This window comes from Syngnathus scovelli, chromosome 4 (assembly GCF_024217435.2).
Source record: "Syngnathus scovelli strain Florida chromosome 4, RoL_Ssco_1.2, whole genome shotgun sequence".
In the NCBI taxonomy this organism is placed as follows: Eukaryota; Metazoa; Chordata; class Actinopteri; order Syngnathiformes; family Syngnathidae; genus Syngnathus; species Syngnathus scovelli.
Window position 1 is genome coordinate 10,889,457 of NC_090850.1, and position 22,954 is coordinate 10,912,410.

Consider the following 22,954-nt stretch of genomic DNA (forward strand, 5'->3'; position numbering starts at 1 on the left):
TTTTTGTAGCCAACGTAAACTTTGTAAAGTGTCGTGCTCACCCCCATGCGTATAAAAATAAAAAAATATTTATTTCATCAAACTAGCTATCGCTGTTGGTTAATGTTGAATTTGTTATCGACTAAGTCTACGTATATACTGTATACCCCCCCCCCCCCCCCCACACACACACACACACACGCACACACACACAAATACGAACAGGTTAGTGCTTTTTCAATACTAAATGTCATTACACCGGTTTGAATGGGGATGAGCACCTAGTTCCGCAAGGCTTGATGTAGTTTCCGTTCTAGAAGTCACCCTCGCAATATGCGGATTGCGGAACTCCTCAGATGAGGATGAAGAGGAGGATGTTGTGAAGGCAGGTTGAAGCTGACCGAACTGGGAGGCGTAAACGCATACTTTGCATCCATTTAACTGTGCCGCCTACGTATCGCTCGACGAGGCCAAGCTCTTCAGACGACGCTTGTTCCTTGTGTCTTTAAATGACAAGCTGCATCGAGAGAGGCAGAGAACGAGTCAGGCACACGCAGCTTCTCTGATCGACCGGGAAGGGCATCTACTAAGCAGCCCGTCTGTCACCAGCAGGGCAGCTGGTGTTGCAGCCGCTGTTAGCAGCTAGCTCGCTAACCAGGTAAGGATGCAGTTTTTCAACGATGCACTTTGCTTTTCATGTCATCAACGATCGCGACAGGGAAGCGTTTTCGCAAATTTGCTCTCGTTATAGGATTTGCACAAGTATTGCGGATACGAAACGATAAGGCTACCAGGAGCAGCTAACTAGCTAATCCAATAGTGACGTACAAAATCACCAAGCTAGCAGTGGGGGCGAGAGAGACAAGCATAAGTCAAGACAAGGCCTGTCAGAGATATTATTGCTGTTTTAATATTATTACTGATAACACCCGTAACAGCTACACTAATCAGTACAGCTTATTAGAATTGTCACCATGCCATCTACCTTTATTTAACCGTACTCTCCATTACTGGTTTAATTCATTTGACATTATACTTTTACACGTACACTTAGTCTTGCGTTCAGATACCATAAGTGGCATTTGCAGGCGTGACTGATCGATTTTATTTGCATGATCAATTTCATGATGGGTTTTTTCCGTCATACATTTACTGTTTTTTTTTTTTTTTTTTTTTTGGGTGACATGACTAATTTTAAAGGGGAGGTCAACCCCCCCAAAATCTTTACAGTAAAATATTGTATGTGCCCCCACAAGTGTAAAGAGGGCATTCTAATTAATAGTGAGTTAGTGGTATTGTTTTTTACTCATCTTTTTGAGGAAATAATTGAAATAGACAGTCCCTGTATTGCCTTTGTAAAAGACCTTTAAGAAAAATCACGGCTGGATTGGGTATTTGAGTGTGAAAATCATATTATACTTAAGGGAAATTCATCACACACTCCATGTATACTTTTGCGTTGCACACCACATATACTCGTGGAATCATGCAGCATTGAGTAGATCGCATGAAAGGTGTGCAGAGTGTTGTAGTATTGCTTAAGTTGGGGAGCTGGGTGACGATGATGATGCTGAAGGGCACCTCGACAGTAGCAAGCAAGGACACTAGTGTCTCTCCAACATTTGTCCTCCATCTGATAAGATTAGTTGACAGGTCCTGCTGCCTATCAGCACCATCACCCCTAAATCAGAGACTGCCACACCTACCGTGTCAGATAATTCACTGGGATCGATGAGCGAGCCATCGTGTTCTCTGTGCCTTGCATTGCGTGACGTGGCTGATCATCGTGCAGAGTTATTTTTAAAATCTGTATTCATTCTAATTGGTCTACTGGTGGAAGCTGCAAGTGGGGCTTGCTACATATAGTAGTTATGCCTGCCTGATGCTTTCCAATATATAGGACAGCTAATCCTGTTGGGTGTCTTTTTGAAAATCAATATAGATTTTCGTGCCTGCCTTTTGTAGCTTGACTTGTTGTGTGGACATGACAAAACCTTAATGTAGAGTTTGTCAGGGATAAAAATTTTAATTTAAACATTTATGTAATGGAAAAATCTCCATGTGTACTTGATTTCAGTTGTCCAAATTTATTTGCTGTTTGCTGTAATGGAGATGAGTGTTGTTTGCACAGCTGGGCAATTGTAACTGTTTAACAACCGTAATGTCCGTTGTTGTAGAAACACAAAGGTTCCTTTGTGTACAACGCAATACAAATAATTAAAATATATTTCTAATTTAGATTCTAATGTGTCTCGGACTTATGATTGTCTCCAGTGTATAGAAAACCATACGTAATAAAAAATTGTGTTGTAGTTTGTAATATATTTTGTATTCCCGTAATTTCTGGACTATAAACTGCACCTGATTATAAACCGCACCAGCAAAAAATTGAGGAAAATTGAGTTTGCGCTGTACTAAAAGCTGCATGTGCATGCGAGTTATTTAAACATGGACTGATTTAAACAGAACTGTCGGTTCTGTTGGAAAAGCTCCGAGTGTGCTGTTTCACTCGGACTGTTCGGAATGTTGTTCAAATTCAAGTTCAGTTATTCACAATGTGTTTCTATGTATGATGTGACCTGTTGTTAATTTGAGAGTAAGTACTGTTAACAGATTTTTATATTGAGTTATGGCCAAAGAAAGCAAAAAATAGCCACTGTATTTACCCTTTTATGTTACAGGTTCAATCGAGAAATTCCAGAACCTTCAAAATGATTATGACAATGTATAATCTCATAATACAATGGACATTTCCCAGCTTGGAATGAAATCATCTACTAACTAACAAGTCACCATTCATCACGGATGACGTGAAATACAAGACGTGGTCGATCCAATATGGAGAAAAAGAAACCGTGCCCACGACTCCTTGACTACTTGGTGGTGGTTGGTGCAAGGTAAGGATTTTCTTTGCCTGTTGTTGGTGATGTGGTCGAAAGAACACGTATGGACTACAATAAAAAAAAAAAATGTTGCACTAGTAAAATAAAAATACAGTAATTCTCTGGAGATGCTCAAAATTGTTAATAGGAAGGATTTATTATACAGCATTAACTTTTTTGTTGAAAAATATTCTCATTCTATTTTTGCTAGTTTTTCCAGCGGTTTACTCATATGAGCAAGCATGCAAAACGGAGTACAGTAGTTCTTTGTTTGAATTTGCACTGGAGGACCATCTGATTGTTCAGCAAAGAGGTGTTCATCGTGCAACTGTCAAGAGTATGGTTATAACATTTCAAGTGTTGTGCTTCATGGAAATGTTGACGAAGTCTCCATGTTCAAATCTGTGTTATTTCTTTACTTCTACGAAACCATAACCTTACCCAAGTATTAATTCTAACAATGTTGAAGTGCTGTTCTCAGAATTCCTTCTCGGATGAAGAATTGAAGCAAGCACAATGAAACTTTTTTTTTGAGGCGAATTAGTCGCTGCTCTCTACCCGCCCCACTGTATATTGAATGCATTTGTTACCATGACAACTATGAACACAGCTCGGGTGCAATTGTACTGTTTTGTTGAGTCTAAATCAAAGTGTGAACTGCGAAGCCCATGCATGTTCCCACAAAGACAGATAAAGTATTGATTGTACATATCTTCCCCTAGGGAAGCAGCACTTTACCACCAAGCCGCCAAATTATTTTTGTCAGTTTAGCAGATCTCTGCATGCAGTGGACACATTACCAAGCGTTGGTCTTTTCTCCCTCGCTCTCGTTTAATGTATTTATTTGTGTTTATTGCGCGGATGCGACTTTAGCCACCAGCGTGTGTTTTGATGAACTTGGCCATTTTGACACACTTTTCAAAATCGCCGGTACCATTTGTCACAGCCCTAGCCAGTTTCTTTTGTAATTAGCACTAAGACTGTTGTAAATTTATTTTACACGTTGCATACATTTACTTTTGAAAATGTATTCAAATCACTGTTGATTCCTGTATTAGATATGTAGATAGATCAACTAAGCATAAAAAAGTTGGAGTCCACCAATCATGTTACACAAATGTCATGTTTCATTAAAAATCTTGTGTTTATCTATTTCCCATTTAGGCAGCCAAGTAGCGATAGTGTGGCACAGACCCCTCAGCTTCTCCGCCGATATCCACTGGAGGACCACCACGACTTTCCACTCCCACCAGATGTGGTCTTCTTTTGCCAACCAGAAGGCTGCCTTAGTATACGTCAGCGCAGGGTTAGCCTTCGTGATGACTCGTCCTTTGTTTTTACACTGACTGACAAGGACTCAGGAATCACTCGCTACGGAATCTGTGTCAACTTCTACCGATCTTTTCAACGCGGGCATCACCGTACCCGTACGGACAAGGGAGGTCATGCAGACAGCGCAGCGCAAGGAGGGGACAACACAAGTGAGGGGTCTGATGGGAGCACTGGAGGAGGCCAGTCTTCTGGGTTGTCACCATCCAACAAAGCTGAGTCAGCTCCTCTTTCTGCTTCTGGAGAGGAGATTGAACCAGCAGTTCCTGAGCTCAATGCTGGAAAGGCTGCAGAGCTCAGGCGCAATGCTGCAAAGATAGCTGCCAGGAATCGCAACAGTACACTGACCTCGTTGTGTATACTCAGCCACTACCCCTTCTTCTCCACCTTCAGGGAATGCTTATATATTCTTAAGAGGATGGTAGACTGCTGCAGTCAGAGGCTCACGCAGCGTGCTGGAATGCCCCGTACATTCCAAAGGTGAGGAATGTTTGATTCACGTATGCTTCTGCTTTCGAAGCTTCCGGAGTTTCAAGTTGAGCAATGTGTTTTGCCCAAAATGTTTTACAATCATTGTTACAAGAATAACTTGTATGTCTTGTGTTCTTATAGTGTTGCTTTCACTTTCTATTGTAATTACTTAATTACGCCCTGATTTACACACACATCCGTGTGCAGATAAAAACACACACGCACAAACGCACGCACACGCACACGCACACACACACAACATGCAAATTTAAGAAAGCGTTAAAATTGATTTTGTAAGGACATGCAGTATCATACTTGCATTGAAAGTTGTGTTTTAAGGTAATTGTTTTTGCGACAGACTTGTGACTAATGACGTGATTAGTTTCTCTCTGCGTTTTGATGACTTAATATCAACTAAATACGGACGTTCCACAAATTAAGTGAATTTAATCATTTGACTTGAAAACAGCACAAAGGATAGTAGCTGAAACTAAGTCATTTACTCCTCACTTGAAAAAGACTATTTCTAGAACCATTAAGCAGCACAGACGAAGTCATTGTGGTACTCCTGTTTGGCTTACTCGTGATAGCAATTTAAGAGTGACAAAATGTTTCTTATCCTGTGTGAATGTGTTTTCTGCCAATACATTTAGATTCACATTCACCATAGTAGTAAAACCACTAAATCTTCGCTTGAAGATTGTAAATGTGATGGAACGGCGCTACACACTGAGCCTTGTCTGACTTGCCAGGCTCCAACATACCTAGCACTTTGGTGTTACATCAAGATAGAATCTTTGCTTGTGTAAAAACTTCAGAAAGCAACACAACATGGGATAGCTGATCATTTTTCTGTCTGACACTGCTGAATGAAATGTCAGTCAATGACGGAGAAGAAGAGCCATCATATTGTGGCTGAAAGCATTTAGCTTTTTTTTTTTTTGTCGCCTTGCAGCGATGCCATTAACAGTTTGAGGTCTCCAGTTGCCTTTGGTGAAGCTAATGGGTTTTCTCTCTCTGCCACAGACACAAACAATGCACTCAGAAGTATTTGACACATTCATCATTTAGTATTTTTAAATGCACAGTATCTGCTGTACTCACATGCGCACCGACACACACGTGACTACACTAAATGAAGACCAAGACTGTATAGTAAAATCCTGTGCATCTTTAGTTTTTCTTGAACAACAGTTGCAGTATACTCTTGAAAAGCCAAACAGACGATATCTTTGTCAGTGTTTCAATCCTGTACCAACTACAACACCGATGTTGTTCCTGAGCCTGGAGATGTTCGTGTGGCAATACTTCTGCATTAAAAACGGCATCTCCTTGGCCCATGTGCCTCCATTTGTGATCGACTCCTGCTCTTTCACAAGTTGACGTATTTATCAAAAATAATATTCTGTCCTCCACAGAGATACAATGTGGCGGGTTTTCACCGGCGCACTCTCAGTGGAAGAGAAGGGAAGCCATCTATTGGCTGACCTTCGGGACATTGAATCCTGGATTTACCGTTTGCAACGTTCACCCGTACCAGTGGCAAGCCAGAGACGTGTGGATGTGGAAGTTCTCCCCCATGAAATGAAACGACCCCTCACCTTTGCACTGCCTGACAACTCCCGCTTCTCCATGGTGGATTTCCCATTGCACTTGCCTTTAGAGTTGCTGGGTGTAGATGCCTGTCTTCAGGTTCTCTCGTGCGTCTTGCTGGAGCACAAGGTAAAAGTAGATCAATGAATTAGTCCAGGATCTTAAATATGTCAGACTTGTATGTTGTAATATCCCATCATTGTATTAGACATTGTGGTTAAAAGTCACCCCCTTTATCAGTCTTCTGCAATTTCCACATGGAAACCGTCTGCAACTTTGTATCCAGCAACTACTACATTTGGGATTTTCTTAGCAGAGGCTCCAGTTTAAGTTTGGGCTATTGAGTGTATTTAGATTTTATTTTTCCGTTTTTGTTTTTCCTTCAGGTTATTCTCCAGTCAAGAGATTACAATGCTTTATCCATGAGTGTAATGGCGTTTGTGGCCATGATCTATCCTCTGGAGTACATGTTCCCGGTCATTCCCTTACTGCCAACCTGCATGGCCTCAGCTGAACAGGTAGAACATATCGTCGTGCCATTGGTGTGTGAAATTATTTGAAAAAGGAAGGAGAGCGTTGTGTAATATGATTCGGATTGTATCATCAAACATGCTATTCCATTCCAACGACAATTTTCTGCTTATGTGCATACAAATGTTGAAGGACAGTAAATAAAACATGTGGTACGTGTTGTTGCACGTGTTGTACGTGTTGCTGCAAAGCATTCTCTCTTAACATGTTTTCTTTTATTCCTCCCAGCTCCTTCTTGCTCCGACTCCCTACATCATCGGTGTACCAGCTAGCTTTTTCCTTTACAAATCTGACTTCAAAATTCCAGACGATTTGTGGCTTGTGGATCTGGACAGCAGTAAGGTAACTACAATCACATTATAAAGACTTTCCTCGTGTTACTTTTTTGACATTTGTATTTTTGAAACAATCAAAATAAATGGTGTTCCTGCAATTGCAATTATTTTTCAGGTTAAAGCACCTACAAATGCAGAGATTCTACCACCTCTTCCAGAGCCTGAAGCTGGTGAGCTCAAGAAACATCTGAAGCAGGTACTTGTACTGTGTGACTTTTTTAATTCGTACTTTTTTTACCCTAAATCTACCTGTGCCACACGCCACAACTTTCTGGAGGCCAAGCATTTCTTACCAGCCAAACATTGTCGTTTTTCATCATACTTATTTCGTTTTGTTGCTCTGTAAGTCAATATAGAAACCTTTCTTCCAGCTGTGTGAAGAGTAGGGGCTTCCTACCCCAAAAGACTTGTATGTATTTTGTCTAGCTTGTGCAAGCAGTGGAAATGGATTTTGTTGTGCACTAACAAAAAAAAATTGAATGTTTTCTGCTCTTTTCTGTTTTCTTTGCATGCTGTAGCTCTTGAAGGTAAAATCAGTTCTTAGAACCTTGTTATCTAGGAGAAAAATAGTATTGCTGTTAAGACTGGTTGTGACATATAATCCCTCTAAACCCTATAACTAAAGACATCATCAGAATTTGGTTCTGATTCATGGAGACAGACACTTTGTATTTGTACTTCTACAATATGAGCACATAATTGACTTTCGAAAGTGTTTATTCGTTTTTATATGAACAAATCATGCTAAAGGAAGATGTCTTAACTTTGATCCAAACATATGCGTGCGTATACGAACCAAAAATTAAAGTATGTGGAATTATTAGTTCGGATTAGAATTGAAACCTATCAGGAGAATATTTACAATGGTCTGGCTGTAAGTTTTTGACCTCTTCGATTTAAAGAAGGCAGGTTCAGTTTCTATTCAAGCTGTGTTTTTTTTATTTTATTTTAAACCATTTCAGTGAAACCTTCTCAAGACTGACATTGTCACACACACTCTTGCGTATATCGACATTAATATATTATACTGTATGGCACTGGGTGGAACGCTTGTACCACCAAAATCATTACTTTTTACAGAAAAAGTGGCAACCATTAACATCACATAATCAAGTATGAGACATCAACACTTAAGATTGGCAAGTAAACCAAAAAATTAATTAAAATAAAAAATTTGTGAGACAAAAAAAAATGAAATGCCAAATTGTGACACAGAGGGTTTTGGCCAGATGCCGTCACTGTGCAATACATATCTTCCTTGAATCAGAGCTAGTTTGATGGCTTTGTGTGTTTCCTTGGTCTTTCCTTGTGTACTCCTTTGTCTTTCCTTGGCGACTGGTGTTTGGAGGTGTGTGAAGCCTCTCCCTTTAGCAGTTTAAGGGATGTGAATGGAGGAATTAACACAGAGATTCTGAACCTTGCCACATTAAAACTGAAGTAGCCATTGATGTGAAAGACTTGAAAACTTGTAATGTAGACTTCTATGTTTTTTAATCTTTTCATGTTTCAACTTTTACTATATATAATAAGCATGCTAAGAGGTAATCTTTGTAAAAGTTCCCTTATGCAAGTATTACATAGGTTTCTGAAAAGATCCGGTGATGAGTCATCATTATCATCATCCCGTCATAACCACTGGGGCATTCCACATACACCTGAACCTCATTTTGACATGCTTCGATTCCACAGGACTTTCTTACGCGTTTTCGTCGTAAATACATTTTCAAGTAATATTTCAAATGGATGGACAGTATGAGGCTAAATGACTAGGACGTAAAGCTTAGCGCTAGTGATTTGATGAATTTCCGTGACCAATTCAAACGCGTTAGATAATAAGTCAGGCTGTTTGTTACGCATAGCTAGATCGTTTTTGATTGGGAAAGGGGGAAGTTCGTGGAAGCACCTCATCCACACAGTCGTAGAATAAGTGGCTGCTTTATTCTCTCTTCCATCCAATTCACATAGCATCAAAATGACTTACTCAGTCCGCCTGATATTTTCATCTACATATTGCTTCTCTTTTAATAAAATGTCAACAGACTTTGATGTGTGTGAAGCAAACAGACCCCTTCGGCTGTCTAAACACATGCTTTTTTTAAAAACAATACTTTTTATTACTTTCTGTATTTTGGGGTTAACATGATTCCCAAATTCTGGCCCCCAAAGTCAAGGTTTAGGGGTAGTCACTAGTACTATACGTCCTTTCACACGGCCCAAATGTTTGCATCGGAACGTAACAAAAAGTTATTTGTTTGTCTGACACTCATTTGTGCATTCAGATACGTGTCCAGCCAATGGCTTTCAACATGCCTTGGGCAATGACTGTCCGGTGTTTAAAAAAATAAATATAAATAAAATAAAAATAGTACACCGTTACACCCATATTTGTGTCCAACACTAGCAGTCTGTGTATCAGAAAAGACAGCAGAACCACCATAATTCTTCAGTAACACAGTGACTTTAAATATCTTTGTCACAGAAAAAAAAATCATATATTGTTTTCCTGTTAAATGTTGCCATTGAAAAGAAATTGAAAGGGCCATGATTTTATCATGTGCTGCTCCAGTGACACTTATCACCTCGGGCCTTCTTGTGATTCTGCCAACATCTTTCTCCTAGTGTCTGGTTAGGTTGACCGTGATCACCCAAAAGCAGATCTTCTCTGGTGAAAATAAGGTTACTCATTTATTCTCCTGTGGAATGCTCCCGCATCCTCTGTCACAATGCTTTACTTTGCTCATAACAATTACTAGATTTTCTTTTCTCAAGAATTGAGTTACATGCATAACAGCAGCGTGTCTCCGAATGTTTTATGGATCCCTTAACGTGCTGCTTAGCTCTGGCTTGAGCATGACTGAATATGCGTGCCTTGATTCTTGCATCAGTGAGTGTCGTGGTAACCAAAAGGAGAACAAAGTGGAGTCGATACATTTTAACAGACATTTCACCAGATCCAACAACTCAATATTCCATTATGCTTAATTTAACACTGATAACTCTGCAGCAGAACATTCAGTACATTCTGTCCTCTTCTTGATAATGACACCCACTACAGGCATCAACATGCACAGATATGCTCGTAATAGCATTTGTACAATTTCCATCAATGCTTTGTTGAAGAAGTTACTTTTTCAAATTAATAGATATTTTTTTAGTGGGTAGATAGTTGTAGAGAAACTATTGTAATGTTGGTGCCTCATGTGGGAGTGGCTCATCAAATGCTTTTTTTTTTTTTTTTAAAACTCTTGCTCTCTCACTAATTATCACTCTATCACTTGTTCTAGGCCTTGGCGAGTATGAGTCTGAATACCCAGCCCATTTTAAATCTGGAGAAGTTCCAGGAAGGTCAGGAAATGCCCCTGCTTCCCCCTGGACGTGATAAAGCTTCACCATCATCCACTGAGTTCAACCCCCTCATTTATGGCAATGATGTCGATTCTGTGGACGTCGCCACCAGGCAAGCCTTTTGTCTAGTTATTATTGGTGTTTCATATTTGTTCATTTTCCACTGCATGTGTTTCGTTTTTGAAAGAAAGCTGTAGTGTAATCCAGATATTTTATTTTACTGAACAGGGTGGCCATGGTACGGTTCTTCAATTCTCCAAATGTTCTCCATGGTTTTCAAATGCACACACGGACCCTGCGCCTCTTCCCACGTCCTGTGGTGGCTTTTCAGTCATCACCTTTCCTCGCATCTCGACCGAGGCGATCTAATTTTGCTGATAAGCTTTCCCACACCCAGGCTGTGGAGTTCTATGGCGAATGGGCTCTCAATCCCACTAATCTAGCATTTCAGAGAATACATAATAGTAAGATGATCTTGTCTCTTTTATAGCTTCTTTCTAATTGTAACTTTTCTTTACATTAAACAAGACAGTTAAGTGTACCCCCCCCTGCACAATTTTATTTCAGATGTTTTCGACCCGTCCTTAATTGGTGATAAACCCAAATGGTATGCTCACCAGCTTCAGCCAGTCGTTTACAGAGTTTATGATGGGGGGTCCCATCTGATTGAGGCTATGGCAAGTCCATTTGAGGATGAGAGCAATGACTCTGACCCCACCGACAGGTAAAGATGAGCGCACTCAGTTTTTATTTGTTTGTTTTTTAGTTCTTCATCATTGATAGCAATGTATACAACTTAATTGGTAGTAATCTGGTTTTACAAGATAAAGCATGTTTTTTGTTTTTTCCTTCTTCTTCAGCGGTAGTGACAGTGAGGCATATGATGATTCCAGCTCATCCTATTCCTCACTTGGAGATCTTGTGAGTGAGATGATTCAAGGAGACATTCAGGGAGACACACCAAGTATGTTTTTAAGTGTTGTTTTTCCCTAAAGTTTTCTCCATTTTATATTTGATATTCTTATATCAAAGCCTCTTTTAAGTCTAGCAATTAGCTTGTATATATATTTTTTTATTGCCCAATTAGTTTTATATTAATTATCACCTTCACCTTTGTTTTTTTCTTAGGCCTACAACCACATACACATGCTGCTCTGGGAGATGCAAGCGAGGTGGATTTCCAGGACTTAAGAGATGGTTCAGAGGGTCCATCCAGCGGGGATGCTTCTGGCGAAACATCTGATGGACAGCCCCTTCGCTCAAGCTCCAGCACAACTGCAAGCTCCAGTCCCAGCACAGTCATTCAGGGAGTCAACCATGTACGTATGCCATCACCACCAACGATAATTTGCTACCCACCTCCTACTTATTCCGTAATCACCTTTGTTAAAAGGTCTATCAATATTTTACATCTATACTTCTTTTTTTGCTTTTTACTTTGTTATTTAATATAGCTTTGCAATCATATATATTTTTTAAACAGGAACAAGTGGAAGCACCAGATGGCGAGGCACCAGCCGGTGCTGGCCCACAGAACCCAGTCATTGGAGTTAACAGCCAACCATCTCTCAGATCAACCATTGAAGCTGGCCCGGTGGATCCAGCTATCAAAAAACGAGAGTATGACAACCCCTATTTTGAGCCTCAATATGGCTTCCCCTCTGAAGATGATCCTGATGCAGAAGAACAAGTGGAGTCATACACCCCTCGATTCAACCAGAACCTCAATGGCAACAAGTGTGTTCAACTTGTTCATCACTTGAATGAACTAACTCTTCATTCAAAGGGGGGGCTCTCTGACCAACCATGTAATGTCAGAACCCAGTATGTACAAGTAGTTCTCCATTCATGGTGGTCTTGAATCTTTGGCAATGTAATATTGTCATTTGTATTGTATACTATTATATATATTTCATATACATATCTTATATATGTATAGAATGTTTTAATACGTTCCTCTTGTTGCATGCAATTAATTGTTCTCTGAAGAAATTTGAAGAGGTTTTTTTTTTTTTTCCTCCCCTGTTTAAAGAGCACAGCGTCCTTCACGTCCAAGTAGTCTGAGGCTACCTGGGGAATCTGATGGAGAAGGGGACAGCTCACCAAACTCAACCATTTCCAACAGCAGTAATGATGGATTTGGCGGACTAATGTCTTTTGCTAGTAAGAATATTTTGAACTAATATTAATTTGTGCTCTGTTCCTACGGTGTATTAACGTGTTGACCTTTTAATGCCTTCTCCAATTCTGGGAAATTGTGCAATGGAAATCACCTTTTTTCCTCCCTCCAGTAGAAAGAATGACTTGATTGTGATTTGTGGTAAATGATGGCCAACAACTGCTGTTGTTGACAACCTGTATTCATTGTAGGTAATCTTTACAAGAATCACGGTACCAGTTTCAGTCTGTCCCAGCTGGCTCTACCAAACAAAGCTGCAAGGGAGAAAGCCACACCTTTCCCCAGCCTGAAAGGTATCGTAGCGCAGCCAATCACACACATTTAAACGCTCTCGATGGACTCCTTTTTTGTTTCGAAGGCTGTATACTGGTCATTTGATTTCCTGAGCCCAGCTCATTTAGTTTTATTTTTTAAATCATATATTAGTCTGCCAGCGTCATCATTTTATCTTAATTGGTATAATGTATTGTTAAAGTATGTGCATGGTTTGATTATTAAGGCATTACTTTTAAACATGAGCCTATATGAAAGTTCAGGTTCTTAATCATTTGAATGACTGTTTTTTTTCTGTTCTGTTTTCTTCATCTAAATTATTTTTTCTTTTATAAAAGAATATTTAAATTTTGACATTGAGGAGGAGCTGGACCAAGCAGGTCTGTAGAGATTCCATTTTTATAGCCTGACTTTTTTTTTTGTCCTCCCTCTGATTGCTAACAGTTATGGCGCTATTTTAAAGGAGGGTATTGAGGATTTTAGGCACAGTTTTTTTCTCAAGTCGGTAAATGGGAGAACTCACACACACAAAAAAACCTTGGTTTTTTGTTATGCTTTTCTAGGGGTCTATAATTTTGTTAGTGTTCCCTTATAAAACCAAAAAAGCTGCTGAATTTGCAACACTTCTATCTACCTTTAGAAGTTTGGTCTGATGATGACCACTTGTATGCACTCATTTTAAACTTAATGTAAAATTTGCTATCAAGAGTATCTGGTTAAATCACATCGCAAAGTTAAACAAATACACAACATATTTTGAAAAAAATTGTTAAAAGTTTCAATAGGCGATTTAAAAGAGTGTTTATTGTAAAACTTGTTTAACTTCGATGTGTTGGGTTGTATTTGCGTCTGTTATTTCCTCCTTCTTTAGCCCATTATTGGTCAATATGACAAATTCAAGCTATTGGCCTTTCCGTTCCAAGAATGAAATTACTTTTAGAATGATATGAATTCTGCAGAGGTTGGATTTTTCAACAGAGAGAAAATAAACAGGTGTAGCATGGTACTCAATAGCTCCAATTCATGTGGAATAGCTGCCATAGAAAATGTTCCTTTTCATTTCCGTGTGTTCTGTCTTTGTTGTCCAGATCCACCTGACAGTCCGGGTATGTCATGTATGTTGTGACGGTTTGTAGTGACACCTTACCCTTAGTAGGTCCATACCTATCTTGGTTTTTCAGTGTAGGACTAAGATAGAAGACACTGTGGTGTGCTGTCTGATCTACACCTTCCCATTCCTTCCATATTAACTGGTGGTGGTCTTATTGATAAAGCTATCCCCCAACATAACACAAAGTAAAGACTTTTACTCTGGGAAGGGCAAGCAATTTTCATTGTGACAGCTGCATATTTGCAAGTTACAGCGTTCCCCCACATATTCCCGAGTCACTGCTTGCCAATTTTCTCTCTATCATCTGTTAGTCGCCACAAAACTCACAGATTCGCTGTTTGCTGTTTTTGTATTTAGGCCAACGCCATAGAATTATTGCTACGGCGACATCTTGGTGCCAAAGAACTATTAAGACTTAGAGATTTACTGTGCATTGCTTTTCTCCATTTGCCCGCATCTTTGTGCCAAGGAACTCTATAAAATCGAACAAAGGAGCTTCATGTAGTGCTTTGGGGCAAGCTTGTGGCATAAATAGGCAATTATAAACCATTTTCGGGTTTTGTCAAATTCTTGCTATTTGCGCCAGGGTTCAAGCCTTATCCCCAGCTAATAGCAGGGGACCACTATACAGTGGACAACCGATTAAGCTCTGTTTGCCTTTGAATGAATTCCCAACAAGTCGACTGCTCCCCACTTGAGACTACTCTTTTGTTTTGTCTTACTCTGCTTCATAATTGTCAAAATGACAAGTTAAAGAATAGTGGCCTGTTATGAGTGTCCTGATGCTTTTGAATTTTGTTCCTAAAAGCATTAAAATATAATTATACAGTCCAGCGTGTGCATACTTTAGGCCTATATATGTTTTATGCTTAACACTACATGAACAACATGTGCAACTTCCACTTATTGTATTGTCAATCATTTTCTGGGATGAAATCATCATCAGGACATCATGGGCCATCGTGTACTTTTATGTTGTTTGTTTTTGCTACTTTTTTTTCTGTTTGGCGTCATATTAAGTGTGCATGCGTGATATTTGTATGGGTTGATGTTCAGACTGGTTGTGATTGGGCCGGTATCCCCCGTCTCTGTCCATTCCTGGTAGCAACTAATTCTGGGTTTTGTGTGCAGTATTTGGGCTAAATTCTCTAATGGAGATAATAACAGAGGCCGGCCCGGGGAGCGGAGAAGGTGGGTTCTGCTCTTTTCCCGAGTGAGCTGCATGCTTCTCCAAGCCAGTCAACTACATCTCCCCACATCCTTTGCTCATTTTACTCCCTGTGTGTGCCACCAAGGATTCACTGTGTTTTCCTTCAGTCTAATTTCATTCCAATTTACACATTATTAATGCATTACAAACAATTTAAAAGTGTGGCGTGGATTTAAGTGATGTACCACATTAAGCAACACAAATTACCAGCACCAAACACAGACCAGGATAAATAAAACCAAACCTCTTGTCGCGTGGTTCATTTGATCCCTGCTTCTCGTTTCTCGAATGGGGTTGGGCCTAATCACGCTGTACTGAGGATAGTAGCTATACATTGTTATGCAGCTGCAAACGGTTATTTCCCAAAAACTACAACCAAGGTTGTAAACTTAGTTTGTTGAGCTATGTTGTATTTACATCATACTACGGAGTACGGATGCATTTGTTGTTTGTCAGAGAAAAGGCATTATTGTTTGTGTTTTATTTATTTATTGTTCTGCTGATTTTGTGTGGTCTTCAGCCTGGACTCATAAAACGAAACAGTTGGTAACTGTGATCTTGTGTAAATTGTACTTTTCAAAATGAAATTCGTGAGATAAAAGACTCAAAACCACATGCAAACTTTTTGTGTCAGTTAACTTAAAGATTCACAACAGAAAGGCAATTACATAATAGTTATTTTGTCTGAGGTCCGTATAATTACAAAATAATAAATTTTATATATATAATTAAATAATATAAGCCCACACTTGATGCTTGCTTTTATTATCTTTGCTGCTGTGGTTTGTACTAAAAGCATGATTGACGCAACGCTTTACAAGACTTCAACAACATTGCGGCAGATGACTTGCGTCAGCTTGTGCTCTTTTGTTTTCTAGCTTTATTGAATTTAGCAATCCATCCTCCTTTTCTGTTGGGCATGTAATTATGGACATAGTTTCTCCGCACAATAGTTTTGGTCTCATATCCAGTATGCGCCAATCCAATGTTATGCCACCACCCTGAGCAGGATTTAGCTCTCCTTTTCGTGCGTGTCTTTGTGTGCGTGTCTATTCTATGCTTGTTTGTTTTGCCCTTCAACTCTCCTGTTGCAATATTGGTCTTGCAGCTTTGGTGATTATGTGGTCAGTAGTTTACTCGGATTACTAGTGTCAAAACAATGATGGAGTGGGGGGGGGGATAAGCTACTTAAAAACACTGTTTCTCTCCTGTTACAAGTGTGTTTACCCAGAATTCCTCAGAGTTTTACCTTGTGTGCAAGTTTGTGATGCTATTTTTAAGGTTAGCTGTTGTGTTTCGAGATCTCATTGTGTTGTTTTGTGTTGCCACAACAGGTGCACGTGCACCTCGGGCACTTGTGGACCAGAAGTCTTCTGTAATCAAACACAGCCCAACGGTGAAGAGAGAATCACCCTCTCCTCAGGGTCGCATTAATAATACAAGGTATTCTTTCAAATAAACAAACTTTTTTAAGAGAAGCATGACTTTTTGGAGTATGAACGGCCTTTGCATGTCTGTTGACTACACCCGAGTCTCTGCTATCAATACAGCGAAAACCAGCAGTTTTTGAAGGAGGTTGTACAGAGTGTCCTGGATGGACAAGGTGTCGGCTGGCTCAACATGAAAAAAGTGCGCCGTCTGTTGGAGAATGAACAGCTCCGCATCTTTGTGCTGAGCAAACTTAACAGAGCCAGCCAGTCAGAGGAAGACTCTAGACAGGAGATCATACGAGATGTGGTAAATTATTTCAATCCCATCATATATTTTTGTTGTTGGTGGTGGTGTGATTTAGTTTTTACCTGTTTTCTATGTTATATTTCATGTTTACTCACCATATTGTTCATTAAGTTATTAAAGACAAAGCTAGGGTAAATTTTATTATGCCAGGATATGAATATTATATATTTTCTTTAACCTAGGAACGTTTAGTTAAGATTAGATTAGATTATGATTGCCATTTAAATGTTTATGAACTCTATGAAACATCTATATTTTTGTCAAGATCCTTTTTTAGTTTAATCTGAAATCAGTTACTGATAATTGAAAATACCAGTATTAAGAGCGATAAAGCAATTATGACCTGATTTATTTAAATGTTTTTCCCAATGAAAACCAACACAAAAATAGTAGAGCAACTTTGCACAGTGTAAAAAATGTAAAATCATATTTATTTTGCAGTTCTTGCATGTGCTTGTATTTTTGACATGAATCACCTTTGTCTTCAGGAAGTGAGCCGGAAAGTGTACAAGGGCATGCTGGACATACTGAAATGTACGGTATCCAGTTTGGAGCATTCCTACACAAACGCAGGCCTTGGAGGAATGGCCAGTGTCTTCATCTTATTGGAGATAGCACGCACGCATTATCAAACCAAAGGTAAGTTTAATAGAGAATCTTTGCAGTTTTTCTTTTAGTATATTACTGGTAAATACAATTCATGTATTCATCCTTAAAGTTTTTTTTTTTTTTGTGAAGCAGCATGGGCTTGTGCCTAAACACCGGCCAAAGCTTTGTGTTGCATTTGTGTCAAGCTCTCTTTCATTTAACTAACGAAACTAACAAACTTTCCTCTAATTTTGCTGAACTTGGTCTGTGGCCCTTTTACTTTTGATAACTTGTTAGACCCTGAAAAGCGCAAGCGAAGCCCCACAGATAGTGCTGGCAGCCCCGGGAGTAAAGAGAGTCCTTCTGGTCGAATGGAGGCCGCCAGACCACAAGGTCTTCTGACCGTTCCTCATCTGCAGCTGCCACATCACACAACGGGCAGAGGAACCCGCCATTTTGACAGCCGGAGCCTGAACGAAGAGAACTTTATTGCCTCGATTGGTGTGTACATCACTCCAGCCTGGTTGCATGTGCACAGTGAGACTCCTTGAAAAGCTCATCTACCCCAGAACAAATTCCTCTCCCTTCTCCAACCATTCCCAAGAAACTTACATTCACGACAATGCTGCAGGAGTTACAATATTCCATACATTACTGTTAAATTGGCTTTCGAAGAATTACAGCAACGGTCTAAGCACCTGAGATTGTGCAATGTATTTATAGTTTACATCCAGGTTGACATGTTTAAATATTAACTAATATAAAACAAGTCTGCAATAGTACAACTCGAAAATGTTTGGAATAATGTGTAGCCCTGTGTCCCTGCTCAGATTGCGTTTGTCCCGCCCTCCTAAAACATTTGTGTCCCCGTTTGCCTCCTCTCAAGAGGTCTGTCGTCAGCCTCTCGGCACCTTGAATGCATGTCTTTTTGCTTTTATTTTCAAGACCTAAATCTGCAGTAGTGGCCAAGTCATATAGGCATCAGTTGAAAATTTAGCGCTTGCTTGTGCCTTTACTGCAGGTTCCTAAACCTAAAATATACCTCTTGCTCTCTGCATGGATTGTGGAAATAAACTCCCAGGAAACAGTCCCAGTTAAGAACAAAACAGACATTATTTGAGTTTTTAATGGCCAAAGCATCAAGTACAGTAATTGGTTTAAATACAAACTTTTTTTCTGGGCCTGTATACCAGGGACACTATGAGTCAAGTTACTAGTAGCTTGAGACCTCTCTTCCTGTTCGAAGTTGCACCCTCAATTCTACAGAATGCTGTGTGACGTGCATATCCCAGCTTTTGCAACTGCTCCCATTTCATCATGTGGCTTGCCGGCCCATCGACGACATTCCATGCTCTTCTCCAGTCCAACAATGGCTCCCTCTGATCTGTTTACTGGCGAGCCAAACCACTTCATTTGATTAAGAATGTTCTCTGTTCTGAGTCAGAACACATTCTGCTGTTGGTGTGGCTCTCCAGGTGCTCTGAGTGTGTTGTAATGTTACCATCGTAGCTATCTCACATCGTGGGCTCAACTTGAAAAGCAATAAAAAGTCTTTCAGGTTGTTACGCAGCTACATGCAAACATTACAAAACATTCTACTGACGTCATTCGGTAGTGTCCTATGTTTTTTAAGTTTATTTTGAACTTTATTTTACTTTGCTTTCAATGCTCATCCACCATACTACATACTTTTTCAACATGCTCTCTGACTATCTGTCTTTCTCTCCTTGCTTGCAATGCATCTTGGGTAGAATTGTGGAGCAAGCACCAGGATAAGCAAAAATCTATGGAAAAACCACAGAGTAAGAAACTTCACACATCAAAAAAAAAAAAGATTGGGGTATTAAGTTGTTGACTCTTTTCTCACCCCTCTCTGTCTTTTTATAGTCGACTATGTCTTTACCTCGCCGTACAAAAGGGACACAAAATATGATGTACAAAACTATTAGTGTAATGTTGACTCACAAGTCACATAAACCCATTTTAGTCAATTTCTTATGGTTTACAGTCTAAAGTCTAGGCTTCATAAATCACATGTGCAGTATGCTTTGAACAATAAGCAGGTTTAAAATCATAGTACAGCTTGTTATTTTTCTATACTTGGCAAATTCCATAGGCATACAGCATTTTTAAGCTATTTCTACTGTAAGACGTTGCATCAAAATTTACACCTGCTGCCCTTTCCTTCTCTTTATGCTTTCCAATTGTCTCGCTTTTCATTTTTTGGTTTTAGATATTATTGATGCTGTTTCTTAATGTTTCATATGACAAGATAACCAAATATGTCATTTTCGGCTGAAGGTGACAGACTAATTACACTTATTGTTTCTCAGTTTGTCGGCATGCCTAACTGCCTGTGTCTGTGTTTCTGAGCCACATCGGCAGCACTGACGAAGAGTTAATGTTGCGGTCTGTGATGGAGTGTTACACTGCTTCACGCTCTTGCAGTTTTGTTTTCATTTGTGATTGTTTTTCACAATTTTTATTGCACTTTGGGCTTGCTCCCTTCTTGCTTCACTGTCTGGTCCTCTTGAGGTTTCTCAATATACACTTGGATGAATCTTTGGCAGTTTATGTACACTCACCATCCACATGAATTCACAATTGCACAATTTAGGTGGGTCAATGACATCATGAATATGTCTGTTTCTTGTTTCCTTCTGCTTTGAAGTTAATCTGTAAATACTTGGAATTTTTTTTTAGATTTCATCAAACCGATTGAGCTCATAATTGAGCACAAAGTACTTGAAACAATCCTGCCAGTTTTTTTTTAAAGGATTCACATTCTTTTATTTATCATATAGTGTATTTATATATTTTCAAAAAATATATCTATATTTTTTTTAAATGTTTGTGTACTTTTTCATTATCTAACTCACTGGCACAATCCTGCACAAATTAAGCAGGACAACTACATAGAACATGAATGGTGTCATTTGACATCTTTTATATAATTCTTTATAATTCAAGAAAACAAATAAATTTAACTTATGCATATACATACCCTAGTAAGTATTTATAGTGTGAAATTATTTTCTACAGAAATTCTAATATTGCCATGACATTCATGTCCCTGGTGAATGTATTTAAAACTGTTTCTGCAATTGCTAAAGTAGTGATAAAAAAGGATTTCATACCAAGTATAATGGTCTCCTTTATGTTCTGACCAATAGCCGATTATGTGTCAAAAGATTTCTTAAATGAAGTGAAAACTTTGTATATATTGCTATTGTTGTTGATGTGCAGTGCTGGCTTTGAATCGGGTGACTCGCAGCAAGGTAAGATTGCAAAAGTTTCATTGAGAATAGTCTGACAGTTGTATTTCTACTCAGGGGCTGAAGGAGCAAAGCAGCAGCGCCCCCAGGTGACTGATGCAGAGGAAAATAAATCTCAGATGAGTGCTGATAGTGGTCTCAGTGTCACATCTGGATCTCAGGTTAGCCATGCATGGTGTACATAAACATTTGTAGGTAGAAGCTATAATGGTCATAAACGGGTTCTGGTAGCCAATGTAATCTCTGATGTTGCCTGACCAAAATGCATTGCTCTCATGACTCCTGATTTTTGTCTCTGATCTTCTGTCGTCTTGTCTTCGTAGAAGAGTGACACAGAGTCTGTAACAAGTTCCGAACCGCCCATCTTAACAAGAAGTACCAGCCAAGACTCAGAGGCGAGCACAGTGGTAGGGCAGGACCAACCCAAATAGTGCATTTTGGCTTTGTCTACATTCATTTTACATCCTGGATGATAGTTATAATGAATCAACCAGTCATTTATTTTATTTTGAGAAGTTGAATGATCTGATTTTAACATTTTGGAATACTTAAAAAGCAATATGTAAAGGTGATAAAGCAAAACTCAAGTGAACTAATAATCTTTTCAACTACATTTATTTTGTGTGTGTGTGTGTGTGTGTGTGTGTGTGTGCGTGTGTGTGCGTGGGCGTGCATGCAGATAAGCAACAGCTCTGGAGAGACTCTGGGTGCTGACAGTGACCTGAGCAGCACATTGGGAGATGGTTTGGGTGGGAGAAGTGCTTTACATCTAGCACAGTCCAGAGGGACCCTCTCTGACAGTGAGATTGAAACAAATCCTGCTACCAGTTCAGTGTTTGTAAGTTCAGAAATTCTAACTCAAGACTTATTTTATTTTGAGATAACGTCTCTTGGATTGATTTGTTTTTATGTGGCATGTTTTTAAGCGCAGGTTTGAGTAAAACCAAGGTTTCAGTTATTGTAGTCCTAATAAAACGTATGACGCAAGTTCAGAAATTGATCAAGTCTACATCATAAAACCTCCTTTCAGTAACGTCAGTGTGTGGTTGCATATAATTTATGATGCGCATTAAGAAAATATACATTGCTGCAACTCAATCAAAAATGACGTTATTTTGATGTTATAAAATGTGCATGATTTGTCTGGTTTTACCAGGGAAAGACTCACACACTAAAACCTGGCGCAAAAGAAAACACGTCTGCAATTGCAAAAGGGGTGCCCACTCAGCCAATGGAGGACATCAGTATGAGGATCTACCTTTGTGATGGCCTCTTGGGTATGTTCAGTTTGTGTTACAATCACTTCTGTCGATCTCATTGTCTCTGTCTCTGCTTTTGTGTTTTCGGTTTTTCGTGTCAACTTCAACTTTGGAGTGTGTGTTTTGTTTTTGCTATTAACACTTTTTCAATGATGGCCTAACCCCCTCTGCTTCTCTTCCCTCCTGCATCTTTTTCCTCCTGGGCAAATATTCCAGGCCGCGATAAGAGCTCCGTTTGGGATCAACTAGAGGATGCTGCCATGGAAACCTTTTCGCTAAGTAGGGCTAATCTCTTGCTGTGGGCCTTTTTCCCTTTGTGTAGGGTGCAAATGTTGTTTACCAAGTCTAGTGCTTAATTTAACAGCTGGTGTTTTGTGGCGTTCTCCACTAGATTAATTATCTCGGAATCAACGCTGCATGTTGTTTTTTACTTAATAAGAAAGGGAAACCTTCCAAATACAACTGTCGCCTGGCTTTATACCTGTAAATACGTTTCTCATCCTTCCTACCCCTTCAGCCTCTCTTACAGAAACGAATAACGGTGTGAAATGATTATCTAATAATAATGAAAAGAGTCAAATAATACTATTTTCTTTCTAACTGCAGTCCAACCCCTATTTTAATGGAAAGCACATATTGGAGGTTTAGCACCTTTTTTTTTTTTTTTGAAGAATTTTTTTTTTTTTTCAATTCATTTCACTTTTCATTTCATTTCATAATGATATATGGATTTTCACTGTTCGTGGATCAGGCCCAGCGCATTGCTGTGGTTGTCTGTATTGATGAATCATCTCTTTATAAATCGTCATACAATCTTGTTGTGGTACCTGAAAATTGTGCTGCAGCCTGTTCTGTGA

At 39.3% G+C, this 22,954-nt stretch overlaps 1 protein-coding gene across 27 annotated transcripts in view; it reads left to right on the plus strand.

Moving 5' to 3' along the window:
* Nucleotides 1-227: 227 nt before the first annotated feature.
* madd (MAP-kinase activating death domain) overlaps nt 228-22,954 on the plus strand; it is a 32,152-nt gene continuing 9,425 nt past the window's right edge. For 2 of the 27 annotated variants that reach the window (XM_068650358.1, XM_049719196.2), the window contains exons 1-29: nt 228-637; nt 2,661-2,876; nt 4,026-4,670; nt 6,080-6,383; nt 6,641-6,772; nt 7,014-7,127; nt 7,236-7,316; nt 9,740-9,796; nt 10,405-10,577; nt 10,694-10,929; nt 11,033-11,189; nt 11,326-11,429; nt 11,594-11,784; nt 11,949-12,202; nt 12,498-12,628; nt 12,836-12,937; nt 13,256-13,297; nt 14,006-14,023; nt 15,160-15,219; nt 16,573-16,681; nt 16,789-16,975; nt 17,464-17,614; nt 17,861-18,064; nt 19,315-19,365; nt 20,896-20,999; nt 21,162-21,245; nt 21,518-21,676; nt 21,995-22,115; nt 22,314-22,376. In XM_068650358.1, the coding sequence (XP_068506459.1) occupies nt 2,818-2,876; nt 4,026-4,670; nt 6,080-6,383; nt 6,641-6,772; nt 7,014-7,127; nt 7,236-7,316; nt 9,740-9,796; nt 10,405-10,577; nt 10,694-10,929; nt 11,033-11,189; nt 11,326-11,429; nt 11,594-11,784; nt 11,949-12,202; nt 12,498-12,628; nt 12,836-12,937; nt 13,256-13,297; nt 14,006-14,023; nt 15,160-15,219; nt 16,573-16,681; nt 16,789-16,975; nt 17,464-17,614; nt 17,861-18,064; nt 19,315-19,365; nt 20,896-20,999; nt 21,162-21,245; nt 21,518-21,676; nt 21,995-22,115; nt 22,314-22,376 (4,093 nt within the window). In that variant the 5' untranslated portion in view covers nt 228-637; nt 2,661-2,817. The remainder of the gene's footprint in view (nt 638-2,660; nt 2,877-4,025; nt 4,671-6,079; nt 6,384-6,640; nt 6,773-7,013; nt 7,128-7,235; nt 7,317-9,739; nt 9,797-10,404; nt 10,578-10,693; nt 10,930-11,032; nt 11,190-11,325; nt 11,430-11,593; nt 11,785-11,948; nt 12,203-12,497; nt 12,629-12,835; nt 12,938-13,255; nt 13,298-14,005; nt 14,024-15,159; nt 15,220-16,572; nt 16,682-16,788; nt 16,976-17,463; nt 17,615-17,860; nt 18,065-19,314; nt 19,366-20,895; nt 21,000-21,161; nt 21,246-21,517; nt 21,677-21,994; nt 22,116-22,313; nt 22,377-22,954) is intronic. The other 25 variants (XM_049719184.2, XM_049719197.1, XM_049719186.2 and 22 more) reach the window with 19 other exon arrangements.